At 49.5% G+C, this 26,597-nt stretch overlaps 1 protein-coding gene across 1 annotated transcript in view; it reads left to right on the top strand.

Moving 5' to 3' along the window:
* The window catches only part of LARS2 (leucyl-tRNA synthetase 2, mitochondrial), a 145,769-nt gene extending 120,194 nt beyond the window's left edge, over window positions 1–25,575 (top strand). Inside the window, exons 15-21 of the mRNA XM_043886184.1 lie at window positions 2,337–2,437; window positions 3,511–3,693; window positions 4,967–5,136; window positions 8,395–8,472; window positions 9,388–9,499; window positions 18,017–18,144; window positions 24,078–25,575. Coding sequence (XP_043742119.1) covers window positions 2,337–2,437; window positions 3,511–3,693; window positions 4,967–5,136; window positions 8,395–8,472; window positions 9,388–9,499; window positions 18,017–18,144; window positions 24,078–24,257 — 952 coding nt within the window. The 3' untranslated portion in view covers window positions 24,258–25,575. The remainder of the gene's footprint in view (window positions 1–2,336; window positions 2,438–3,510; window positions 3,694–4,966; window positions 5,137–8,394; window positions 8,473–9,387; window positions 9,500–18,016; window positions 18,145–24,077) is intronic.
* Window positions 25,576–26,597: the final 1,022 nt, after the last annotated feature.

Raw genomic sequence — 26,597 nt, 5'->3', positions numbered from 1 at the left:
GGTGCTTCTGGGTTAAAATGCAGCCTGAGATCCAAGTGCACTGTATTTTCAGATCATTTTTCATATCACTCACATTGTCTGGGAATCTTCCTGGGACGTGGTAGAGAAGGATGTCATTCGGCCAGTGGTGACATTGCTGGTGGAATGTCTGAGAGGTGGAAGGAAGGCAATTTTGTGACTCAAAGAGCTTATTATTAAGATAGCTTTGGAGCCAGAACAATGGGGTGACTATTTTTCTGCATGTATATCTTCCAAATTAACATGGTACCATGATGGACAGGCCCTGTTGACACTGAGTAACTTGACTAATTTCCATTTAATGTTAATTATATTGGGTCTTTTACACTGTAGCAGATACCCCCACACACACATACACACACACCCCACCAAACTCACATGTGCACACACACATACATACACATGCTCATAACAGGATTAAAACACGGAGACCGGGGGTCCTTTTTTCCTAGCTGACCTCATCTCTTTCTCAGTCATCTTCTTTGTTCCGCTCCATCCCTCTGAGTCCCCTGGAGAATTTCCTTTAAACCGCGTCTGTCCGCCCGGCTGCTGTGACGGGCTGCCCAGTGCGCAGATCAGGGCCCTGTGCGGAGGCCTTCTTCCTCTGTCCCAGGGTTCATCTGCATTAGCCTCACGTGTGAAACGACATTCTGTTAATTAACAAAGCCAGCACCCTGCGCCTCCATCACTGCTTGGCCTCTCTGAGGTTGTTGGGTCTTTGAGTTGTTTGTTGTTTGGTCACTAAAGTCGTGTCCAACTCCTTGCAACCCCATGGACTGCAGCACGCCAGGCTTCCTTGTTCTTCACTATCTCAGATCCATGTCCATTGAGTTGGTGATGCCATCTGTTGGGTCTTTGAGCCTCTAAAAAGCCACTCCGTGTAAGTGAGCTTAAAGACCCCGATGGTTCGTATGCTGACAGATGTGTTGTGCTGGCGGTGATGTTGGCAGAGAACATCAGTCCATCTCCTCGTTCAAATGTTCCTCCCTGCACTTTATAAGAGTGAGATATGAACACATGCTCTCAGCAGAGGTCTCCACAAATTGAATGTGGAGTAGCTCTTTCTTATGTGCTTCAAAACTGTGCAACAGTTTCAAATCTGAAATAATTTCAGTTCAAGGGTCAAACCTTTGCTTGTCCTCTTGAGAGAAAACATCTTCAATTCACTATTCAACCAATAAGGGTATGACTAACACTGCTTTTTTTTAAAAAAATAGACACTATAAATAAATTACAATCCACCCATATGTAAAGTACTCAGTAGATGTTGAAAATGAAATAGATCTGGGGATTCCCTGGTGGTCCAGTGGTTGGACTCAGTACTTTCACTGCCAGGGCCTGGGTTCAGTCCCTGGTCGAGGAGCTAAGATCCCGCAGGCCGTGCTGTGCAACCAAAAGGAAAACGGAAACAGATCTGTGTGGACTCGTCGTAACTGCCTCATCAGAGGGGAATAGGCCTGGGAAGACAGGGAGGGGCGTTTGAATTTGAACAAAAGGGGTAATCATGTATAATTTGCATGATTTAAAAATATTTAAAAGAATTTTAGCAAGCACTGTATAAAAGTTAAGGAGTGAATTATCTTCTTGAATAAAACCCCAGCATAGACCTCTTTGTGACATCCTGAACTTTTCGTTACTCCGGGCTCAGCATAACTGACCTTGTGTATGTGTGCGTGTCAGTCGCTTCAGTCATGTCTGACTCTGCAGACTTATGGGCTCTAGCCCACCAGGCTCCTCTGTCCATGGGATTTTCCAGGCAAGAATACTGGAGTGGGTTGTCAGACCCTCTTCCTGGGGGTCTCCCCGACCCAGGGATCAAATCTGGACCTCCTGCATTTTAGGCGGATTCTTTACTGCTGAGGCACCAGGGAAGCCCAACTGACCTTTGTACATACCTTTAAAATTTACAAGTGTTTTCATGCAGTCGTTTCATTTAATCCTCCCAACAATGCTTTGAGGCAGGTTTTTATAATCCCCATTTTACAGATGAGCAGACTGATGTTCAGAGTAAAGAACTGACTTGCCTTGGGCTCATTGAGAAGCAGCATAGAGATTCCAATCCAGGACTTCCAGATGTGAGGCCTGGTGTTCATTTCACTTCCCCACGTTGGAAAGTAGTTAATCTCCACTGATTTGACCTCGTTTTCTCAGCGTTTATGTGTAAGGAACCGTTTGTGCAAGTCGAGTTGACAAGCGGTCAGCCTGTTTTCACAAAGAGCGTTTACCTGTACTCATCCGCAGGTAAGGTTTGTACTGCTCTCTCTGGATGCGTCCAGTGCCCACCCCACCAGTTTTCTGCTCCTGTTTTCTTTCCTCAGAGAGCCTTTTCATAAACTGCTGGCCCAAGGCCTTATCAAGGGGCAGACATTCCGCCTACCGTCTGGACAGTATCTACGGCGAGAGGAAGTAGATCTCACAGGTGAGAATGGGCCATCTGGGTTGCTCTTGGAGCCAAGGAATACTTAGCTAGGAGGAACAGAAATCCACACAAAGGCGGGTTTCACCCAAGGACATCGGGACATCGTCCAAGCCCAGCTGCAGGGAGGGGCAGCATGTAGGAGCCGTGCCCGCTGCTGCCTCCTCTGTTGTTCTTGAGCCTCTAGTTCCACTTCCTGCTCCGCTCCGTTCTCCTGCCCCGTTCCCCTTCCCCTCCCAGACTTGGACCCCGCCCTCCCTAATTTCAGTGCGCACAGTGACCTTGGGCAGAGGCCTCACCTCCTTAGGACCCCTGGCTCCAGTGCCCAGCAGCGCCGAGACAGACTGGCCATCTCTTAGCCAGTTGCGGAGAAGGAGACAACCTTGTCAGGGGTCCTCCTGGTCCCAGCCGCTGGAGCTTGGCTGCAAGGCCACCTCATCCACACACGGCCAGGGAAGGCCTCCTCCGTCAGCACCATCCAGACAGATAGTGTGGAGCAGGGAGGAGAGAAGGAACAGGGCTCCACAGCAGGACCCACGGGTAACGTGAGCCCAGCGAGCTAACCCCATGCGTGGACCCCGCTCTGGGGGTGAGCTCACGTTCTGGTGACTTCACATGGACGGGGACCTCCCTCCGGGTGAAGTGACCTCAGACATGCTCTGCTGCTCCGAGACCCCGGCTGGTCAACTGCCAGCTGCCAGAGGAGGCCCTGAATCCATAAAGAAAAGAGCAGTATGCAGGTCCTCCTTACCCTTTTTTCCTGTCTTTTTGTATGTAAGTGATTTACTTTTTAAAAAAAGAGCCATTGCTTTGTCTTGTTTTGTGACCGAGAAAAAGCTGGCAAGTGTACCACCTGTTCATGAAAGGCAGATTTGTGGTGGGAGGTTGGCCTCATTTATTTGAAAACCAAAACACGGTTACAATGTCTAAAGGGAGAGAACACGTCACACTAAGTGAATTAGTGGGATTCTTCCAGTGGACACGTTGAACGGCTCCCTCAGTATTTCCAGATTGGACATGCTGTGATAGAACCAGTTCGGCGTCCCCTCCTACCAACACGTCCTTCTGGTTTGCAGGTTCCAATCCCGTTCATGCAAACACGAGGGAGAAGCTCGAGGTGAGCTGGGAGAAGATGAGCAAATCCAAGCACAACGGCGTGGAGCCCGAGGACGTGGTGAAGCAGTTCGGCATCGACACCGTCCGGCTCTACATCCTCTTCGCCGCCCCTCCGGAGAAGGATATCTTGTGGGATGTGAAGAGTAAGTCAGCCTTCCCTCCCAGCCTGCCGCCTCCATGATCCACCTCCGCGCCCAGGGAGTCCAGGGAAGGGAGTGTCTTTGCTGAGACTGTAGGGGAGGGTCCTAGGGGTCCTACTGTGGAGCAGGTAGCAGTTTGCCCGACGTCCTGTGCCATTCCCAGGCCAGCGTGGTCAGACATAATGAGCCCCAGACCTCCGAGAGAGCGCGCTGTGGCTGCAGACCCCCGGTCCTCACTGCAGCCTTGCTGACCCAGCCCCCAGGGTGGGGCTGGGAGCCTGCCTTCAGCATAGACTGGGTGTTCTCCGGCAGATTCTACGAGGATCCCACTTTGAGAACATTTCCTTGAGCCAGGCTGGTTTTTGTGGTACGTCTGGGCCCATTACGGTCCACAGAGGCCAGTCCCTTCTTGGTGTAACCCGAAAGGTTTTTTTCCTGGAACGGCGTCATTGCCCTTTACCAGGCCAGAGAACCCCACGTGGGGCCTGGCCCTGATGTTACCTGTGACCTCTGCAGTCACCCACAGAAGCTTCCAGAGCCCCACGGTCGGGGTGTTGGGGGGTGTGGGTGGGGGGCATGGCAATTTCTCCCTCCAGAGTTGTTTAGATCTAAAACTGGGTTGGCAAGATCCTTTGGAGGAGGAAATGGCAACCCACACCAGTATTCTTGCCTGGGGAATCCGGTGGAGAGAGGAGCCTGGTGGGCTACAGTCCAAGGGGTCACAGAGAGTCACACACGACTGAGCATGCGCGCATGCTGAAACACGTGGAACACACGAAACTGGCTTGTGTTGAGACACCTGAGGCTGCGTAGCAGGGTGGCTCTGAACGCAGCGTGGGGACCAGCGCTGCCTCTGTGTACTGCCTGTCCTCGTGAGAGGGCAGCCTGCATGTAACTCAGCCCTGTCTCCACGCACACTGCTGGTTCCAAGGACGTTTTCATCACAGCAGGCTTTCCTAACCAAGGAGGCGACGCCCTCACGCACATCCTGGCCCAAACTTCTAAGCTCCTTTTGGGCCAGTGACAGTTGCTGGGAACCCTTTGAGTAAGCCCCGGCGTCCTGTGCTCAGAATACCTGGGGCCCTAAGAAGAAATGACTGAGTCAGTCCTGGTCTGAGGTCCCAGGCACTGGCAGCCAGGGAGGACCCTTCTCCCCGCCCTCGGGGAGATCCCATGAAGCATCTCCTCCTTCACAGGCGCTTTGTTGCTTAGGTGTGACCAAGCCAGTCTTCCTCACATGTCTCTCCTCTCTCTCGTTCACTAACGTCACACGCAGCTGACGCGATCCCTGGGGTGCTGAGATGGCAGCAGCGTCTGTGGTCCTTGGTGACGCGATTTATTGAGGCCAGGACGTCTGGGAAGGCGCCCAGGCCTCAGCTGTTGAGCGACAAGGAGAAAGCCGAGGCCAGGAGGCTGTGGGAGTATAAGAACTCGGTCATCTCTCAGGTCAGAACCCTTCCCGGAACACTGGTTGATTCTGTGACTGAGCCCTCGTGATCTGTGTGGCCTGCCTGCCCTGGGGTGGGCACACTGGGTCTTCCTCCTGTCTTATTATGGTGGCCCCACTTACCTTGATTATTTGATCCTCCTGCTTTGGGTGTTTCCCCAAGGTGGAGCAACAGTTCAGTTCAGTTGCTCAGTCGTGTCCGACTCTTTGCGACCCCATGAACCGCAGCACTCCAGGCCTCCCTGTCCATCACCAACTCCCGGAGTTCACCCAAACCTATGTCCATTGAGTTGGTGATGCCATCCAACCATCTCATCATCTGTCGTCCCTTTCTCCTCCTGCCCTCAATCTTTCCCAGCATCAGGGTCTTTTCCAATGAGTCAGCTCTTCACATCAGGTGGCCAGAATATTGGAGTTTCAGTTTCAACATCAGTCCTTCCAATGAACACCCAGGACTGATCTCCTTTAGGATGGACTGGTTGGATCTCCTTGCAGTCCAAGGGACTCTCAAGAGTCTTCTCCAACACCACAGTTCAAAAGCGTCAATTCTTCTGTGCTTAGCTTTCTGTATAGTCCAACTCTCACATCCATACATGACCTCTGGAAAAACCACAACCTTGGCTAGACGAATTTTTGTTGTTAAACTAATGTCTCTGCTTTTTAATATGCTGTCTAGGTTGGTCATAACTTTCCTTCCAAGGAGTAAGCATCTTTTAATTTCATGGCTGCAATCACCATCTGCAGTGATTTTGGAGCCCAAAAAAATAAAGTCAGCCACTGTTTCAACTGTTTCCCCATCATTTGCCATGAAGTGATGGGACCAGATGAAATGATCTTAGTTTTCTGAATGTTGAGCTTTAAGCCAACTTTTTCACTCTCCTCTTTCACTTGCATCAAGAGGCTTTTTAGTTCCTCTTCACTCTCTGCCAGAAGGGTGGTGTCATCTGCATATCTGAGGTTATTGACATTTCCCCCGGCAATCTTGATTCCAGCTTGTGCTTCCTCCAGCCCAGTGTTTCTCATGATGTACTCTGCCTATAAGTTAAATAAGCAGGGTGACAATGTACAGCCTTGACGTACTCCTTTCCCTATTTGGAACCAGTTTGTTCCATGTCCAGTCCTAACTGTTGCTTCCTGACCTGCATATAGGTTTCTCAAGAGGCAGGTCGGGTGGTCTAGTATGCCCATCTCTTTCAGAACTTTCCACAGTTTATTGTGATCCACACAGTCAAAGGCTTTGGCGTAGTCAATAAAGCAGAAATAGATGTTTTTCTGGAACTCTCTTGCTTTTTCGATGATCCAGAGGATGTTGGCAATTTGATCTCTGGTTCCTCTGCCTTTTCTAAAACCAGCTTGAACATCTGGAAGTTCACGGTTCACGTATTGCTGAAGCCTGGCTTGGAGAATTTTAAGCATTGCTTTACTAGCGTGGGAGAACGCATCAGTGCATGCATTCTAAGGGAAAGAGATGCTCTTGGGAAATGGCTCCCTCTAGTGATGTCTCCCATTTGTCCATCCCAGATCTGAGGAAGCTGCCCACTTTCCATGTTTCCGTATTTAACACACCCTGGGGCTTTCCTGGTGGTTCAGACAGTAAAGAATCTGCCTGCAATGCGGGAGACCCAGGTTCAATCCCTGGGTGGAAAGATCCCCTGGAGAAGGGAATGCCTGCCCACTCCAGTATTCTTGCCTGGAGAATCCCATGAACAGAGAAGCCTGGCGGCTACAGTCCGTGAGGTTGTAAAGAGTTGGACATGACTGAGCAACTGACGCTTTCACTTTCAGATAGAGAATCAAGTTTAATGTCATACCGATGACACACTATATATATTATAAAAACAGAAATAGAATTTTAGAGTTGAAAGGGGTTGAAAAGACTCTGTTCTTTAGTCTCCTCATCTTTAGCCGCCTCCTCATCCCTTCTGTGGGCAGAACTGAGTCACAGACGGTTAAATGCCCCGTGAAAGTCACATAGCCCATGAGGAACTGAGCAGAGAGTTCCCTCATACTCAGCATAGCGGAGACTTTTCCACTCAGAAACTTTGTTACACAGTATTTGTGTAAGATATTGTGGAATGAATTTTGCAAATAAATCAATGGTTTATTTTATCTTCTTAGAGAATAGCATAGTAGTGTCTAAATCATTTTTAAAGATTCTTCATTGATAACATCCCTTTAAATTTTTCATCTGGAAGTCTGCTATAATATAACATTTACCTCTTTAAGAACTTTGTGAAAAAATGTCATATGTCTTTGAAAGAAAGCACTTAGGAAATCTGAAGCCACTTTTGAATGGGTACTAAATACCCCAAATTCTCCTTAGGCTGAATGTTTTCTTTTTTTTAAGATGTGCTGATTCAAACTTAGAAAGTCAGTCAAGGTCACTTCTCTAGATTCCGGTGACTGAGGACGTTGAAAAGAAGCTGAGCTTTTCTCTGGTTTGTGTAGACTGCAGCGGCCCCGGATCCAGCATGGTCTCATTTAGTGACACTTCTTCAGCTTTATTTCCATCCTGTCTACCATGCTGTAGAGAAGCAGAGCTCATGAAATTGACTTTAGTCATCTGAGTGCTGCTTGAATGATTATCTGCATATCACATATTTTCTCTTTGAATTTGGCAAATTCTTCTCTTCTGTCAGATAATAGAATTGGGTTATTTCAACAAGTTGGAAACTCTTGACATCTTAAGGATGTGTTAGTTTTCTGTATCCTTGCCCATGGTCAAAATTGAAAAGCATGCCAATAGGAAAAAGCTGACAAGTAGTATTTGTGTTCTTGTGTTGACTCTATATTTGAAAATGTAAAACTCGCCTTATCCCCATGTACCAGTAATCTTCATTGTGAATTAAGGTCATGCGACCATGGGGAAGTGACATCCTTTATCCCATCTCCTGTTTGCTGTTTGGTCATCAGTGGGTCCCGCCTCCTCTTCAGATAATGATCAGTGTTTTCTTAGGCACCTGCTGCGAGAACCAACACTGTCGCAGCTATAGAGGAAGAGGAGCAGTCTTGAGTGGCGGAAACAACATTGACTTTGACTTTAAAAATCTTTGTGCTGAAAAAAAAAAAATCTTTGTGCTGATAAAACATTATAGTGACTACTTGAGATAGTGAAAACAGTTATAAGTATCTTTTATGGCATGCAGTTAGTTCCACATTTTTTGGATAATTCAGTTTGTGTGTGTGTGTGTGTGTGTGTGTGTGTGTAAGCTTAACGGAACTTTGAACAAAGTGAATGATTCTGCTTTCACCAATAGGTGACTGTCCATTTCACGGAGGACTTCTCGCTGAACTCTGCGATTTCTCAGCTGATGGGACTCAGCAGTGCCCTCTCGGTAAGTGGCCCGTCTGTGCCCATTTGCTCCTGGCCAGGGGCAGGGTGGTGTGTGGCTTCCAGTCACGTGGTGAGGTGGCCTGCCGCTCCCAGAGGGCAGAGACCATGCCTTTCTGGACGTTTTATTTCTAAAGTGTGGTGTGCAGCAGATGAACGGGTGTGACAAGTTTGACTGATCAGCCTCACCTCAGGAAGACGCTGAGTATTGGCAAGAACTGACAAAGAATAGGAGGACCCCTGAGATCCTTGAGAGAGGCAAGAGGACCCGAGTCCTGGGAGTTTCACAGTGCAGAACCTTTGAGCAAGTCTCTGCGTTTCCCACTGGTCCTGCACATACAGGAAACCGAGCCGAGCACAGTGGTTAAGAATTAGGACTGACCTGCATTCTAATCTAGTCTCCATCTCTTGCGTAACCGTGTGTCCAGGCACAGGTGACTGTCCCTCTGTCATAGCCCTTTGCTGCTTCATCTGTCAAATGGGCTAACAGTCCTGCCCTCAGAGGGTGGGAAGACCCAAACCAATTAGCATCAGCTCAAGGATGTGGTTAAGTGTTCAGTCAACAGTGATGTATCTGCTCGGGGCTTTCCTGGCGGTCCAGTGGCTAGGGCCCTGTGCTTCCACTGCAGAGGGCCTCATGTGAGGTTCAGTCCCTCATAAGGAAACTAAGATCCTGCAAGTTGTGCGGCGCAGCCAAGAAAATAAAATAGAACAATAATACAACTGCTGTTGCTGCTCCAGCTATTTTTAATACTGTGATTAAACGGGGAAAGTTCTTTGCCTAAAACAAAAGTGATGTGAAGAGAGTCTCTTCCCGCCTGCATGTCTCTGGACTTCAGGAACCTTCGTGGCCTCTCTCACCCAGGCTCCTCTTGCGTGCCTCGGCGTGCTCACAGTGCTGTTCCCTTCTCTCCCGCAGCAAGCTTCACAGAGAGTTGTTCTCCACAGCCCTGAGTTCGAGGATGCCCTGTGTGCCCTGATGGTGATGGCTGCCCCCATGGCCCCTCACATAACCTCAGAGCTCTGGGCAGGTAGGTGGCGTAGGCCTCACTTGACCTGTTACTACTGACCAGCGTGTGCTTCCGCCGCTTGTTGAGCCTTGTTCGGGGCTCACGTCCTCAGCCGTGGGGCCCAGTGTGTGGCAGCGGCCCTGGGGACCTCTCTGTGGAAATGCGAGCGAGGTGAGAAGGGGCCGTGCGGGAGGACTTGATGGCGGGGCTGGGCCTGGCTCTCCAGACCCTGTGTCCAGAGGTCCCCCGTGACTTCTGAGGGTGTTTTAAAGGCGCTTGCAGGAGGCGGGCAGCCTAGGGACGCTGTGTTTACGTTATGCTTTTATCTGGGGGTCTCTGAGAAGCAGCATTCATTTCTTTTTCCTGGTTATTTTAGCTCTTCTCACTGGTTTATTCTTCTCAGTAGAACTCGGGTGTAATTTTGTTAAATTCTCCCAAAATCTCCTTGAGATATTTGACTGAGATTTTCTTAAGCCTGGAAGTAACCTAGGAAAGCTTCACATCTCTACCGCATCTAGGCTTCCATCCCCGAACACGGTCTGTCTCTCCATTTATTCAAGATTTCCCTCACACCTAGTCAAGTTCCTCATATGGATCCCACACATTTCTTAAGATTATTTTCAAATATTTCATCTTGCCATCAGCTCAGTTCAGTTCAATCGCTCAGTTGTGTCTGACTCTTTGCAACCCCCTGGACTGCAGCACACCAGGCCTCCCTGTCCATCACCAACTCCCGGAGCTTGCTCAGAACTCATGTCCATTGAGTCGGTGATGCCATCCAACCATCTCATCCTCTGTCGTCCCCTTCTTCTCCTGCCTTCACCTTTCCCAACATCTTGCCATAGTTCATTTTATTTTTTTTACTCAAACTGGAATCTTTTTTTTTTCTCTTACAATTTTTGACTGGTGATATCTGGCGTATGATTTTTAGTATTTATGTACTTACTTGTAACCAGATTCCCTATCAATCACTCTTCCTTCATTTAGGGGTAGAATCCTCTTGGATTTTCTAGGAGTCTGTGACTAACAAGTAAGCATTAGTTTCCTCCTGTCTAACAGTTACGCTCTTATGCCTGTTTACTTTCTTTAATATACTGCTTAGAAAACCGCATGTGATGTTAAAGAATACTGGTGACAGCAAGTCTCCTCGCATTTCCAAAGTTAAGTGGAACATGTTTCCCTGTGAGGTTTGCGGTTGGCTGTTGGTTTAGGGTAGATAGTCCCTGTCGTGTTAAGGAAGTGGCCAGCTAGCCTTGTTTACCAGAACTCACCTTAGGAAAGGGAGGTAGATTTTACTAAACGTCCATTCTTCAGTTGATTGTAGTCTTTGCTTTTAATTTTCCCCTTTGTCCTGATGATATGACTTATGTCCAGTTAATTGATTGCCTAACAGGCTATTGCGGGATAAATTTGCCTTGGCCATGGGGTCGTACACCTTTAACATACTGTAACTCCTATTTGCTAGTGTTTGATTTAGGATTTTGCAGTTACTCTCCTAGGAGAAACCAGCTTTTCCTCACTGTGCCTTGTCAGCTTTGGAAATAAGGGTTTCACTGCCTTCACCAAGTGAATTGAATTGCTTCTGTGCTTTAGAACATACCACATTGGACAAGAACGTCCCCCCGTTCTTTACTGAATAGACAGAATGCCCTAAAGGGAGGGTGGTATTAGGCCCTGCCAGGCTGCTGCCATATTACATTAGCTTATGCACCCTTTCATTATCTCCTTAGGCAGGAAACATGCCTATTTCATTTAGCATTGGTGATCACATTAAGTCTTTTAAGTAGCACCCTGTTAATTCTTTCCTGCTCTTCCCTTCTTATAAAACAAAGCTTATCTAATTTGTAATAAACGTATTCACTCACCCTGGAATATACACATCTCTCCCTCTTATCATTTTCAGTCCCGCATTATCTGTCTGCCTTCTTCATTTCGTTTCTCCCACAAGGGACTGATGTAAATGGGGTTTTCAGAAATCCCCTCCTTGCATGCCCCTCCAGTCTCTGTGTTTTAGGGCCAGGATTCGGAGGGTGGCAGAGAGGGCCTGCTGTCTCCAGTGTCCTATCCCCACCCGGCAGGTCTTACCAGAGGTGTACACTGTGGGGATACCCTGCTGGTCTGTTTTTCAGTTGTGTGGCCGGCTCTCCTGAAGGACATACACTAAAGCAGTGTGATAGAAACTAGTCCGTTTCAGATTCGGCTCCATGTTTTTCCCCACATGTGACACCAGTGGGTTTTGTGAGCTGTATTAGAATAAGGAGTGGGTCTAGATTGAATAACGGGTCTCGTTCAGTCATTCCGTGAACATTCATTGAGCGTGTATTTTGTGCCGGACTCTGTTCTAGGCATTGGTGGGAAAGCTGGGGAGGGCATTCGGAGCAGCGGGCACTGCAGTCTGTGTCCATTCCCTTGAAAGGTCATCCCTCAAGCGTTTAAAGAAGCAGTGGGAAACCTTTGTCTCCTGGCTCTGCACGTGAGTGTGTGTGTGTCTCCTCGGAATGGGCAGCGGGGCCATGGCACAGTCAGGTGAGGAGTCCCCCATCCCAGGCACGGCACCCTGGCCATTAGCTCGCAGCTCTTTGTCAGGCGCCTTCTGCGGACGGTGGGGACCTGACCCCTTCCGGCCTCTCCCAACATCTGGTAAGGGCCAGTGTCACAGGAGTGAGAGTCCTCTGCAAGCAGAAGCACTGTGCTGTGAGGGGACGTCATTACTGTCGTCCCACACTGTCAGTCACCCTCCTCTCAAGGCTCTGGGACTTTATTCTAAGTAAACATAGCTTTCAGGACTTCCCTGGTGGTCTAGCGGGTAAGACTGCACACTCCCATGGCAGGGAGTCCAGGTTCACTCCCTGGTCAGGAAACTAGATCCCACACGATGCAACTGAGAGTTCCCACGCCTCAACTAAAGAAGCCACTTGCTGCAACAGCAACAACAAAAAATTCCGCACGCTGCAACTAAGACCCAGCGCAAATAAATAAATAAAAAACATAGCTTTCATACAGCTTCTGATTTCCCTGCTGCACCTTAGATAACCACACAGTGACTACAATGGGAGGACAGTCAGTGAGGGTGGGTTGTTCAGAAATTACCATTTCCCAGAGTTCCCCAGAAAAGCAGGTTTTCATGGAAGAGATTCTCCCCAAAGGACATCAGATGAGATCTATCTTTTGAGGGCCGTTTGGGGTCCATGGGCAAAATAGCCATCGTGGCTCTGGATAGAAGAAAACCTTTAGAGAAACCCAAAGTACTTGATAGCCTAATAATGTCCTCTACCAACCATGTAAAGAGTCAGTGGATACCTTCAGTGGAACATAATAGAACCAGTGTCTTGGCAGTATGCACACGTTAACAGGATGAGGAAATCTTTTTTTCCTTCCTGAAGCTCTGGATCTGAGAAGATCAGGAGACCACATCTGAATTTACAGAGTGATCTTTTGTTTACCATCATAGAGTATTGTCCTATCCACAAGGGTGTTAGGGAAATTTTGCATGTTTGGGGTCCCTGACACTGTTTCCAGACAAAGGACATGAGGTTCCCCCTCTGGGCTTCTTAAAGCAAAGCAAATCCTAGAGTTTTCCTTGAAAATTACGTCTATACACATACTGAGGAACCCTCAGCTCTTACAAAGGGTGTGTCCTAGGTTCTCGCGCATCCTCACCCCTACGCTCAGCTGTTCTCCCCAGGCACCTCCACTGCTGAGTCTGACAGTCAGATTGTCAGAACTCCATGCATGTAGGTGAAATTTTTCTCTCTTACCATACTGAGTGTTCTATTGGGTAGTTCTGTATCATCACTTACAGGCTGACCCTGTTCTTTTTTAAAAAGCTTCATGGTGTCTTACCTAGTGAATATTCATTCCATCCGTTATTCAACAGTTGTCTGTTGATGGGCATTTAAGTGATTTTTCCTTTTTTTGTGTGTGTGTGTGTGCTACTTTGCAATTAGCCTCTTTTCCAAATACAGGTTATTTAAAATGTGATAATAAGATCTCCCATTTCTGTTTCTCTGGCCATTTTTACAGTTCAACAGTGATTTTTCTCCCTTGCTTTTTGCATCTTGCTTCTACCTCTTGCCATCTCTGAGTCTTCCATCAACATCTTAATTATTAGGGTCACAGCACGGTGACCCTTTGCCTCCCTTAAGTTTCTCAAGTAACTCATGATCTTGAAGTGTAGTCTACCACCACACATTTTTTTCTTCGTAAGAATGGTGGTAAAATATTGTAACTATATTGTTTTGCCATGCATATATGCTGTATTCATTAATTTCAACAAAACTACAAATCTTGGGACTTCCCTGATGGTCCAGTGGTTAGGACTCCGAGCTTTCACTGCAGAGGGCACAGGTTCAGTCCCTGGCTGAGGAATTAAGATTCTGCAAGCCACTCAGAAAGGCCAAAAAAAAAAACCTGCAAATCCACAAATCATCTAGAAGTGTGTGTGTGATACTTCTAAGGGACAGTAAGATATTTGCTGATGTTCCTATAGTTTTATACATGAATGTGTGTGCTGTTTCCACATTATTTTGTTGTTGTTTAGTCACTGAGTCACATCCGACTCTTTCGTGACTCAATGGACTATAACCCACCAGGCTTCTCAGGTCATGTGATTTCCCAGACAAGAAAATTGGAGTTGGTTGTCATTTCCTCCTTCTCCTGGGGATCTTCCCAACCCAGGAATCGAACCTGTGGCTCCTTCATTGGCAGGCGGATTCTTTACCACTGAGGCAATGTCACCAGAACCCTTTCTGTGGGTAAAGGCTAACATGAAGCAGCGTCTTTCCCGGTCCATTTCCTTGGCAGTGCCAGGGCTGGGTGGCGCATGGTGGGGACCCAGTCTCTGGACCTCCCCTGTGTGTGATGAGGATTGGGGTGGAGTGGAGATAGGCGTGAAACTGGTCATCAGGGGAGGCCTGCCATCCACAGACACCACGACCACCTGCTCTCGCTCCAGGTGCCGTGGTGGTGTGGGACCTCACCAGCTCTCGGGGCGGGAGAAGAGGATCGTTTCGGTTCTTGCACAGGAAGGTCAGCGACAGCAGCTCTCCAGGGAGGGGCAGGAAGAGGGTGGGCTGAGAGCGACAGCTGGCCTCCACGGTGGCCTGTGTATCAGAGCCTTGCCGCTTCCCAGCCCGTGCTCAGACTTTCTCCATGTGCTTCCCAAACACCAGCTCCTGGCCTGACCTGTGTCACGTAAAGAAAGCATTGTATTTGCCATGCAAATGGAAGGTATTTTTAGTTCCCTAAAAAGAGCAGGAAGGCAAAAACATGACGCAGAGCCTAGGGTCGTGAGTTTCTGTTCCTCCCTGCTGAGCAGGACAGGGCAGGGGTAGCGAGGTGGGGGGCCCCCTCTCCCATCTATATGGAATCCCTGGCAGGGCTGCCAGCCACTATAAATAAGCATCCTGATTGCTCCAGGAAGGCTGCGCTTCCTCATTTTTTTTTAAAGTGGAATTTGTAACAGCTTCTGCCCAGAACATTTGTGTCCAGGGTCCTTTCATCTCCCAGGCATCCTGTGCAACTGCCATGCGGAGGCTCTGGAACGCTGCCCGTGGCAGCTGGGTCACAGGACAAGCCATGCTGGCCCAGCCAGCTAAAATAAAGACCTGATTATCTCCCTTCTGTGACCTCTGTCCTGTATTTAGATATGAGTCTCAATAGGAACCCTTCTGAGGAGCCAGTAGGAAGCTCCTTTCTGCTTCTGCCAAGAGGCACAGGCTCGTTAGAAGCAGGGGAAGCCCAGGGCACGGGGCCAGACGGGGCCAGGAGCGCATCTCCAACGCCACTGGGTTCTCAGATCCCGAGGGGCCTTTCCTGCCCCCAGGCTGTCTGCCAGCACAGGGTGACAGGAAGAGCGCCAGATAGTAGAACACAGGATGCTACGGCAAACCTGCAATGCCCGCACGGGGGCTGAGACACGCAGGTCACCAGAGCAAGACACCAGTGCTCTTCAGAGGGGTCCAGAGACCTGAGGCTGGTCTGGGAACTGTCTCTCAGAGCTTAGGACAAGGTGAGGAGCTTAGCAGGTCCATGGCCGGTGTCACTAAGCACGCATTCCAGTAAAACTGACCATATTGTTGGTAACAAGACTTTCTCAGTGAAGGAAGCAGTGTGCTGATCCATCTTCTGACCCGTCCTTCACCTCATCACATGCAGGCATTTTAAGTATCTTCATGGTAAACAGTCCTGCAGCCATCCCTAGTATGTGCTGCGCTTAGTCGCTCAGCTGTGTCCGACTCTTTGCGACCCCACGGACTGTAGCCTGCCAGGCTCCTCTGTCCGTGAGGATTCTTTTGGCGAGAATACTGGAGTGGGTTTCCCTGCCCTTCTCCAGGGAATCTTCCCAACCCTGGGATCGAACTCAGGTCTCCTGCATTGCAGGCAGATTCTTTACTGTCTGAGCCATCAGGGAAGCCCATCTCTAGTATAGTATATTGTAAAACAAAATCACAAACCAATAGGGAAGAGAAGCTTTATTCAATGGAGTCAGTTTGGAAAACTGCTGTGTATTTTTTTTTCACATTATACACAAAATAAATTACAGATAGATAAATTATGAATAAATGGAAAAGAAAATGAAACCTTAAAAAGAAACCAGAAAAAAATTCTTGAACTGATGTCACAGTATGGGAACACTGTTTATAAATATCTTTTCAAATTACAAAAGCCACGAGTATTCCTTGTAGAAAAATCTATAATTTTTTTTAACAAAAAGATTGCCTATACTTATATCTCCCATGGATAATCCTTGCTGCTATTCTGCTGTTTTTCTTCCTCAACTTTTCTATCTGTTTATATAAACATTTGCTAAAACTATGACCATAGTACATATATACTGTTGTGTGTCATCATTTTCCATGAAGCTGATTATTAGTTTAAAATGTAGGAGAAAAGAGAATCCAAAACTGTGTCTATAGCATGATCCAGGTGGTAGTTAGGCTTAATTCTGTGGATACAATATCATACAAATATTCATTCAATATATTACATTACTACCTTTCAAAATAAAAAGTTTTATAGATGCTATCCATGTGAACATGATTTTTTTGTTGTTTTTTGACTTTTTACAAATTTTCTGCAAGGAGTATGCATCACTTTTGTCATCAAAGAAAATAAAACATTGTCAACTCACAGCCCAGTGTTCGGGACTGGCATTGGTGGGCTTCATTTCCTCTGTCCCAGACTCAAACTTCAAATGTATCTGCTAGTCTCAAGGCTAATAATAAGTGGGGCGGTTGGGGCGGGGGAAGCACGGAATGTAAGGGCCACGCCACCTCTACCAGCCCTGGAGAAACCACTCACAGTGTGAGGGCTGTGCCGTTGCCTTGGCAATGTCCCCACATGGGCACACTGCCCGCATTCATGTGCCCTCTCGCTCAAGGCCTGCCTCTGGGAGGACCAGGAGGCAGCGGTGAGGTGCCACGCCACAATCGCCCAGGCATCGGCTTTTCTGCCCCGTGTATTCCTGCACTTTTGGGGGCATCTTTTGTACTCCCGATATCAACAGAGGCTCAGAGGTCGAACCCTCCCTGCTAGAGAAGCCCTGGTTGAAGCCCTAAAGTGCAGACCACTGGCCATGACCGCCTCTGGGGTACTGAGCCTCCTCGGCCTTGGGGGCTGCAGCGCGAAGCATTGGGGAGCTCGAGAGGGGAGAGGCTTTCATTCCTCCCAGCTTCCTCGGGTTGGACCCACCCTGGGTCAAGGACAGCCCTTTCCAATTTGGAAGTGGCGGGAGCCTCTCACGAGAGGGAGTTTTAGCTGAGAGGTTGAGCTCCCTCTGAGTAGGTCCAGAAGGAGCCTCCTGCTGTTCTCAGCATGTTGGCTCGGTCGATTAGGAGCCAAAGGACTGGGTGGGAGGCCCTCTCAGACCACAAGTATTCTCGGGCCAGAGAGGAAGCCAGCACAGCTCGTTACTTCGGGATCTGCACACTGGAGTCCTTCACCAGCGGGACTACAGAGACCGAGGAAAGTCAGCAGCCTTACTTTTCCAAATGCACACTTAAGAACAGTGTGTTCACCCATCTTTATTGCTCTGGGTATTGTTGAAAAAAAAAGAAAGCTACCTATAAACTGAGATGGTAATTCTCTGGCAGTCCAGTGGTTAAGACTCCGCGCCTCTAGTGCAGGGGATGCAGGTTTGATCCCTGGTCAGGGAACTGGAATCCCATATGCCACTTGGTGCAGTCAAAAAAAATTTTTTTTTTCCTAAACTTTAAGCTTTTTATTTTGTTTTAGGGTCTGACTGATTAACAATATTGTGGTAGTTTCAGTTGAACAGCGGAGGGACTCAATCATACATATACACTGATCCATTCTCCCCCAAACTAGCCTCCTATGGCCAAAATATATTTAATAAATAAGCTGGGATGATGAGCAAGTCTGAAGGAAGTGGGGGCCCCTGGTGGGCTGTGGAAAGCCATGGTGGGGCCCCCGGGGCCTCAGACAGCTCCAGGGCAGGCCGTGTCGGGACAGACGCTCTGCAGCGCGCCCCCGTGAGCCCGAATGTGCTCAGGGACCCTCTGTGTCTCCATGTTGCAGGCCTGGCACTGGTGCCACAGAAGCTATGTGCCCACTACGCCTGGGACGCCAGCGTGCTGCTTCAGGCCTGGCCCGCCGTGGACCCGCAGTTCCTCCAGCAGCCCGAGGTCGTGCAGATGGCGGTTCTGGTGAGTGCCTCCCGAGGCCCCTTGCACCCAGGGGAATCTCTCCCTCACACACACACACACACGGCTGGGTCTGGAGGTTTCTCCGACTCTCTGCCCGACCTACACACACACACACACACACACACACACACGGCTGGGTCTGGACACACACACACACACACACACTCTGGAGGTTTCTCTGACTCTCTGCCCGACCTTCACACACACACACACACACACGCACACACACACACACACACACACACACACGCGGCTAGGTCTGGTCACACACACACACACACACACACACACACACACACACACACACGGCTGGGTCTGGAGGTTTCTCCGACTCTCTGCCCAACCTTCACACACACACACACACACACACACACACACGGCTGGGTCTGGAGGTTTCTCCGACTCTCTGCCCGACCTTCACACACACACACACACACACACACACACACACGGCTAGGTCTGGTCACACACACACACACACACACACTCACACGGCTGGGTCTGGAGGTTTCTCCGACTCTCTGCCCGACCTTCACACACACACACACACACACACACACAGACACACACACACACACACACACACACGGCTGGGTCTGGAGGTTTCTCTGACTTTCTGCCTGACCTTCACACACACACACACACACACACACACACTCACACGGCTGGGTCTGGAGGTTTCTCCGACTCTCTGCCCGACCTTCACACACACACACACACACAGAGACACACACACACACACACGGCTGGGTCTGGAGGTTTCTCTGACTCTCTGCCTGACTCTCTGCCTGACCTTCCAGCCTGTCTTGCTTTGCCAGCACCTTCAGTTTTGAGGTCACCACATACCAAAAGCTTGTGAGCAGAAAACCTGTGGCCTTCGAGTTTTTGAGAGCATGGAAAGAATCAACCTGTCCTGTCTTATGTGTTCTGTCTTCATTCCAACTGTGTTTCAGGCTCTCTAGGTTTTATTCAGCTGCTGTTGGCTTTTGGAAAGGGTAAGGTGATAGTGAGGTGGTGGGCATGGAATCCCTCACTCTGCAAAATATATTTCAGAAAGGCTACATGAAATCTCTTTTTTGGTAAAGTGGATCATTTTAAATACATAGAAGTAGTTGATTATAGTATAGAGCTAGTAGTTCTGCTCTAGTGTATCCTTATGCATTTAGTTTGCTTAATCTGAGACCCGTTGTGAGGAATATCTCTTCAATATGCTGATGTGGCTGAAGAGGGAAAGAAAACAAGGGGCAGACCTTTTAGTCTGAACCACACGTGGGCCAGCTGATTTACATCCCAACTCTCATCACCCTGAAAGGTAGGCATCACTGTCCTCATTTTTTTTTTTTTTCAGCTGAGGACATGGGCTCAGAGAGCTCATCACTTTGCCCACATTTGTTTATTCCTCAGTCATTATCCAGTTACCTCCCTTACCTTAACACAGGCTCTTGGGACCCAAACCCAAATACAACAAACCAGGTCCCTGTCCTCGTGGAGCTTAAAGCCTGGTAGAAAAGATAGGGAAAAATAAGAAGGAAGGAAAAATAGAAACAAAATGATTGCAAGTTGTGGAACATGCCCAGAGGCTGAGGGGTAGCCGGGCCTGCCAGTCCCCACCGGCTGCGTCTGCCAACCTGGGCCCTGCAGGCAGGTCCACATTGGGAAAGACAGTACCCCCAGGAGACTGGCTCCTTGTCAGCCACTCTTTCTCCTCACCCTCTCCCCTGGCACTTAGTTCCTCGATGCCTCCTGTTCGCCTGCCCACAGAGGGCAGGGAGGTGGGGCTGCCTGGCTAGGCTTCTTCCCAGAGTCCTCAAAACTAGCCTGTGCCACAGAGAGGTAATTTCTTTAATTTGGTTAACGTTTCTAAGAAATAATTCTCTTGCATACTTCTAAGGGCTCGTCGGCCTAAGCTGAGGTTGAGAAAGGCCAACTTTTTTTTTTTTTTTTTTGCCACACCCTGCAGCCTGTGGGATCTTAGTTCCCTTGACCAGGGATCAAACCAGCTCCCCCTGCAGAGTCTGAACCACTGGACCACCAGGGAAGTCCCAGAAATGCCAAACTTGAGACGCTGAAGTTCTAGCCTGAAAATGTCTTTCCATTTTAAATTAACCACTGCGGAAAAGAAATCGAGTTTTGATAATTGGTAAAATAATCTTAGATTTTCATTGAAATAAAAATTCAAGATTTAAAATGTGTAGGGCTCCTTGCAAGCACACCCCGCTCAACAGCCTCCGGGTCGGGGTGTCGAGGCCTGCCATCCTGTCTCCACGTGATCTCACTCAGGGCCAAGGCCAGAAATAGAAGCTACAGCACAGAACAGTGTAACTCAGCATAACTCAGTTCAGCCGCGCCCGTGTGCTCTGAGCCCGGAGGCACCGCCTCGTGTCCGAGGACCCCAGCACCAGGAGAGACGGTCTGGGGAGGCACACACGTTGTCATGCACACTGACAATTTGCATAGCCTCCAGGTTAAGACAGAAGAGCTTGGGACTTGGACCACCTCACTTTGCAAAATGCCTAATCCTCAGTTTCCTCAGTTAAAATGGAGGCAAATCCACGGCCTGCCTCACCTGATTATGCCAAGAATTAGACGGAGCATGCCAGGAGTACTTAACCTGCTTCTGGACGCACTAATGACAAAACCCACTAACACACTGTGAGCACTGACTAAGAAGCGGGCTCTGCCCTTAGAATTTTCCAGGTGCTAACTCACTGACCCCGCATAGCAGCCCCACGAGGCAGACCCTGCTGTTCTCCCCATTTCACAGACGAGGCCCCGTCTCACAAAGAGGAAACACTGGCAGCACAGGGCTTAGTAGCTCACATGCTAGGTGGTCACCGCTGCTCGCATAGGCGTCGCGGCCTCTGGCAGCTGGGGCGCTGGGGAACGTGTCCTGAGGAAGAGGATGTGACCTTGGCTTTGAAAGAGGAGCTTGGTTTCCCTAAGTGGAGGGAAGGAGCCACGGCCGGGGGAGCCTTCCCTGCACCGTGAGCCGAGGAGGGGCTGGAGCAGAGGCAGGGCCACTCGAGAGAGAGGGCCGGACTGCGTCTGGAGCGGCTGGGGGCTGGCAGGGAAGAGAGGTGGGTCCAGGGGTCATCCCGTCTCCAGTGTGGGCTGGGGTGGGGACCTGGGTCCGTGGCTTCACAATCCTGTCCCTCAGCTTGGCCCTCTGAGAATCGGGGCTGGAATAGCAGTGACCTCCCTCAGGCTTGTGACAGGGATAAACAGAGTCTCTCAGGTGACTTGTGGAGCACGGTGCCTGGCAGAGAGAGAGCTCAGACAGCGAGTGCCTTTACTGTCGTGAGCCCCTGTGGGGCTCCTGTCAGTGAGCAGTGGATGGGGCGGTTAGGGGGTGCGGGGACAGCGCTCACGGCCAGGGGCCACCAGGCAGCTGTTGGAAGACTCCTAGAGAACAGCACAGAGGCCTGGACGCAGGCCGAGTGGTGAAGTGGAGGTGGCAAGGCCAAAGGGCAGAAGCTAGCACAGCCACCAGGTCACCTGGAGACCTTCCTAAGGCAAGCAGCCGCTGTTTGAGGTGACTTCTTTTTTTTTTTTTTTTTAATGGAAAGAAAAGCAACCTGAAGTAATGAGGTGACTTCTTATTTGTCTCCCATCCCGTCGCCTAGGTGGTGCGAGTGGTAAAGAACCCGCCTCCCATCCCTTCCTCTAGGTGGCGCTAGTGGTGAAGAACCTGCCTACCAATGCAGGAGATGTAAGAGACGCGGGTTCCATCCCAGTCAGGAAGATCCCCCGGAGGAGGACATAGCAACCCACTCCAGTATTCTTGCCTGGAGAATGCCATGGACAGAGGGGCCTGGCAGGCTATAGTCCATGGGGGTCTCAGAGTCGGACACCACTGAAGTGTCTTAGCACACACAGCACAGCACAGCGATCTAGGCCAATGCAGCCTCGAAAAATGCCATTATGTGCACAGAAATCTGAAAAGATAAATGGGTGACTATGGGATCCTGGATAATATGCTTTGGTTAAAACTTCAGAAGTTCTTCCTGGTAATTTTTCATTATACAGTGACTTTATTTTCCAAGTTAAAAACTGGAGCATTCATGAAAGAAACGTAAGCATTCTGACAGGAGCCACTGGGACGGAGGATTTGAAACAAGCTGTTCAGAAGCTATCTGGATCACATGTCACTTTCCTTAGCAACCATATCAGTTCATATTTGATGTGAAATTTAACCTTCACATCAAATAATTGAACCAACATTCAGTGAATAACACCACTGGTGTCTGGAGCCGTTCAGTTCAGTTCAGTCACTCAGTCGCATCCGACTCTTTGTGACCCCATGGACTGTAGCACACCAGGCTTCCCTGTCCATTACCAACTCCCGAAGCCTATTCAAAACTCATGTCCATCGCGTCAGTGATGCCATCCAACCATTTCATCCTCTCTCGACCCCTTCTCCTGCCTTCAATCTTTCCCAGCATCAGGGTCTCTTCCAGTGAGTCAGCTCTTCGCATCAGGTAGCCGGAGTATTGGAGTTTCAGCTTCAACATCAGTCCTTCCAATGAATTTCCTTTAGGATGGACTGGTTGGATCTCCTTGCAGTCCAAGGGACTCTCAAGAGTCTTCTCCAACTCCACAGTTCAAAAGCATCAATTCTTCGGCCTTCAGCTTTCTTTATAGTCCAACTCTCACATCCATACATGACCACTGGAAAAACCTTAGCTTTGACTAGACGGACCTTTGTTGGTAAAGTAATGTCTCTGCTTTTTAATATGCTGTCTAGGTTGGTCATAGCTTTTCTTCCAAGGAGCAAGCATCTTTTAATTCCATGGCTGCAATCACCATCTGCAGTGATTTTGGAGCCCAGAAAAATAAAGTCTGTCACTGTTTCCATTATTTCCCCATCTATTTGCCGTGAAGTGATGGAACTGGATGCCATGATCTTAGTTTTCTGAATGTTGAGTTTTAAGCCAACTTTTTCACTCTCCTCTTTCATCAAGAGGCTCTTAGTTCTTCTTCACTTTCTGCCATAGGGTGGTGTCATCTGCATATCTGAGGTTATTGATATTTCTCCTGGCAATCTTGATTCCAACTTTTGCTTCCTCCAGCCCAGTGTTTCTCATGATGTACTCTGCATATAAGTTAAATAAGCAGGGTGACAATATACGGCCTTGACCTACTCCTTTCCCGATTTGGAACCAGTCTGTTGTTCCATGTTCAGTTCTAACTGTTGCTTCTTGACCTGCATACAGATTTATCAGGAGGCAGGTGAGGTGGTCTGGTATTCCCATCTCTTTGAGAATTTTCCACAGTTTGTGGTGATCCACACAGTCAAAGGCTTTGGCGTAGTCAATAAAGCCAAAGTAGATGTTTTCCTGGAACTCTCTTGCTTTTTCGATGATCCAGAGGATGTTGGCAATTTGATCTCTGGTTCCTCTGCCTTTTCTAAAACCAGCTTGAACATCTGGAACCATACTGGCCCATTTTAGGTAAGAACTGTGAGTGGTGTGGATCCTGTTTCCAGGTTGTCACATGTGAGCGCCCCCTTCTGGAGCCAGTCATCCGGAAGGGAGGTTGCCTGTGTTCCCCAGAAATTAGTCCACGTGAAACGCCCTGTAGCCAGATCTGAACTCGACATGATCTTCAGTAACACAGTTGTCCCTCTCTTCCTGAATATAGCCTGAACCATCTCATGCCAAGAGTTTTTGACATAATTCCCACCAAGGTGTGATGGGGGCAGCTTTCAGGAAACATGGGGTGGCGCCCCCGCCCTCTCTGCGGTGTTCAGGTGTTAATCCCGCCCATCTCACTACACTTCGCTCTTCTGGGAAGCCGGGTCCCGCCTTTTCTTTCTCTCTTCCCACACCCTCTCCCCACACAGAGACAGCAGCTCCCTTTAGGGGCAGTGGGTGTCAGGCTGCCTACCACTCTCAGGCTTTCCTCATGGGTTGTCTCTCTTTTCACCTTGTCAGATCAACAACAAAGCCTGTGGCAAAGTCCCCGTACCCCAGCATGTCGCCCAGGACCAGGACAAAGTCCATGAACTGGTTCTCCAGAGTGAGCTGGGTGTCAGGCTGTTACAGGGGCGAAGCATCAAGAAGGCCTTCCTCTCCCCACGCACCGCCCTCATCAACTTCCTGGTGCAGGAGTGACTGCCGGCCCGCTGCGGCCCCTCCTCTGGGTCTGGGGCGAAGGAACGAGTCTGGGGCCCGGGCTCAGGGAAAAGCCCAGTGTCTTGAATGTCTGCCTTTGCATTCTGACAGGCTGGCATCCTCAGGGCGCCTCCACAGTGTGATCCGGTGCTGGGGCGAGGGTGGGTAGGGGCAGAGGAGAAATACGGGTGAAGCGGTGGGGAGCGCATACCTCTGCCGTTGCAGGTGGGGGAAGCGTCTAGCCCCACGTGCAGCCCCCAGAGATTCGGCTGGGTGGGAGTGGGAAGGGAAGTGGATGAGCCTGAACACGAAGCCTCGCAAGCAGCCTGGGCACCTCTGGACCCTGGAGACTGCACTGCCTTCAGCAGGTCCCCGCCGAGGATGTCGGGGGCTCAGGGGCAGCTCGAGCAGTCACTGTTGATCAGCAGATGGTCTCCTGCCTTCAGGCTGGATCCAGATATCCACGTGCGGCATGGACACTGGTGTCTTCAGAAGTCGCTCGGAGGAACTCCCTGGCCGTCCAGTGGTTTGGACCCGGTGCTTTCACTGCTCTGGACCCCAGTTCAATCCCTAGTCAGGAAACTAAGATCCTGCATGTCTGGCACAGCCAAAAAGAAGAAGAAATAGCTGGGAATCAAGAGACAAGCAGGGCTAGTCTGGCTGCCTGCACCCCGGCTCCTCAGCCCTGCCTGGCTGGCTGTTTCCACCCTGGCTCAGCTGGACTCGCCTGGCGGGCCTGCTCTGATGCCGATCCTCAGGCCCTCGGGCGAAGCACCGCTCCGCACTGTGAATGGGGAGCAGCCCCTCCCGACTGCCCCTTCAGAGTGTCACGTTTGCTGTGAAGTAAAGCGGAACCAAGCTGCTTCCAGCCTGGACAGAACCCATCTCAGAGCCTGCCACAGCTCAACAGGGCGTCTGCTCATGTGCGCCCCAGATGGCAATGCTGCCCTGGGTGTGGCCCCCAGAACGAGCCCACCGCCGGCGGGGGTGGGGGTGGGGGGCTGATGCCACCCGGGTGTCGCCTTCTGTGCTCCAGCCACAGCAGCTGGCTGCCGGGAGGACCCCCGTGTGATGTATGTTAGGGTGGTCCTGGGTTTTGGGGAGGTCAGAGGTTAGGTGCTCTTAACAGAACTGGCCTCAGTCCACTGAGTACTATTTAATACGGGGAGGGGAGGAGAATCCAGACATGTTGTCACGCTGAAAATCTGTATTTGTTCCCCGATGTCTTTTTCTGAAGTAGGCTCAAGTGTGGTCCCCCGCAGTTCAGCAGTTAACAGATGACTTTTTTTTTTTAATGGAATAAAATGTTTGTCATGTATGAGTTCGGGACAAATGTGTGATCCTGGAATAGTCACCATATTCCAATTCTAGGAGTTAATCAGGAACACACTGAGTTATTCTGTTATTCTCTGAAGCCCTGGCTGTCGACTGTTGTAAAGTGGGATGCATGGGGAACTTAACAACCACGGTACTGACTTAGAAACAGCAGCTAAGTCACTTGGCTCAAGCTTAATACTCTGCCTGGTCCCCATGCCCAGAAATCCTGGTATAACTGATCTCAAGTGCACTTGGGCATCAGGGATCTTATTAATAGATTCTCCACATTTGATTGATTATTGATTGTTAGTCGTTCAGTCATGTCCGACTCTTCACGACCCCATGGACTGTAGCCCGCCAGGCTCCTCTGCCCATGGAATTCTCCGGGCAAGAATACTGGAGTGGGTAGCCATTCCCTTCCCCAGGGGATCTTCCTAACCCAGGAATCAAACTTGGGTCTCCTGAATCGCAGGCAGATTCTTTACAGTCTGAGCTACAAGGGAAGCTGACACAGGTGCTCCACGGGTGATTCTAATGGCCAGCTAAGTTTGAGAACCACTGGATTAATTGATTCATTTGAACCATAATGTCTAACTAGTCCTTTCTCTCCCTAACCTTCAGCTTAACTGGGATGAATTTGGTCCAGGACCAAAACACAGCGAAGCAGAGTTAGGAAAGACTTGGACTGGAAGGGAAGGCAGGGGCCAGAACTCTGGAGCAGGTATTTAAGATGTTCCCAGAGCTGACCTGAGTGGACAAAATCCTATGGCATGTACCAACAAATGCAAATTCACTGTAAGTAAACAGATGAGGATCTTTGATTCAAGGAGGGGAGTGAGTGCATTTGCCGCATTGTCTTGTTTATTCCTAAAGTAAGCTAAGTGATCTTGATTTAAGATGTTCCCAGAGCTGACCTGAGTGGACAAAATCCTATGGCATGTACCAACAAATGCAAATTCACTGTAAGTAAACAGATGAGGATCTTTGATTCAAGGAGGGGAGTGAGAGCATTTGCCGCATTGT

This window comes from Cervus elaphus, chromosome 24 (genome assembly GCF_910594005.1).
Source record: "Cervus elaphus chromosome 24, mCerEla1.1, whole genome shotgun sequence".
NCBI lineage: Eukaryota > Metazoa > Chordata > Mammalia > Artiodactyla > Cervidae > Cervus > Cervus elaphus.
Note: the sequence above shows the minus strand (reverse complement) of the source record. Positions and strands in the feature narration are given on the sequence as shown.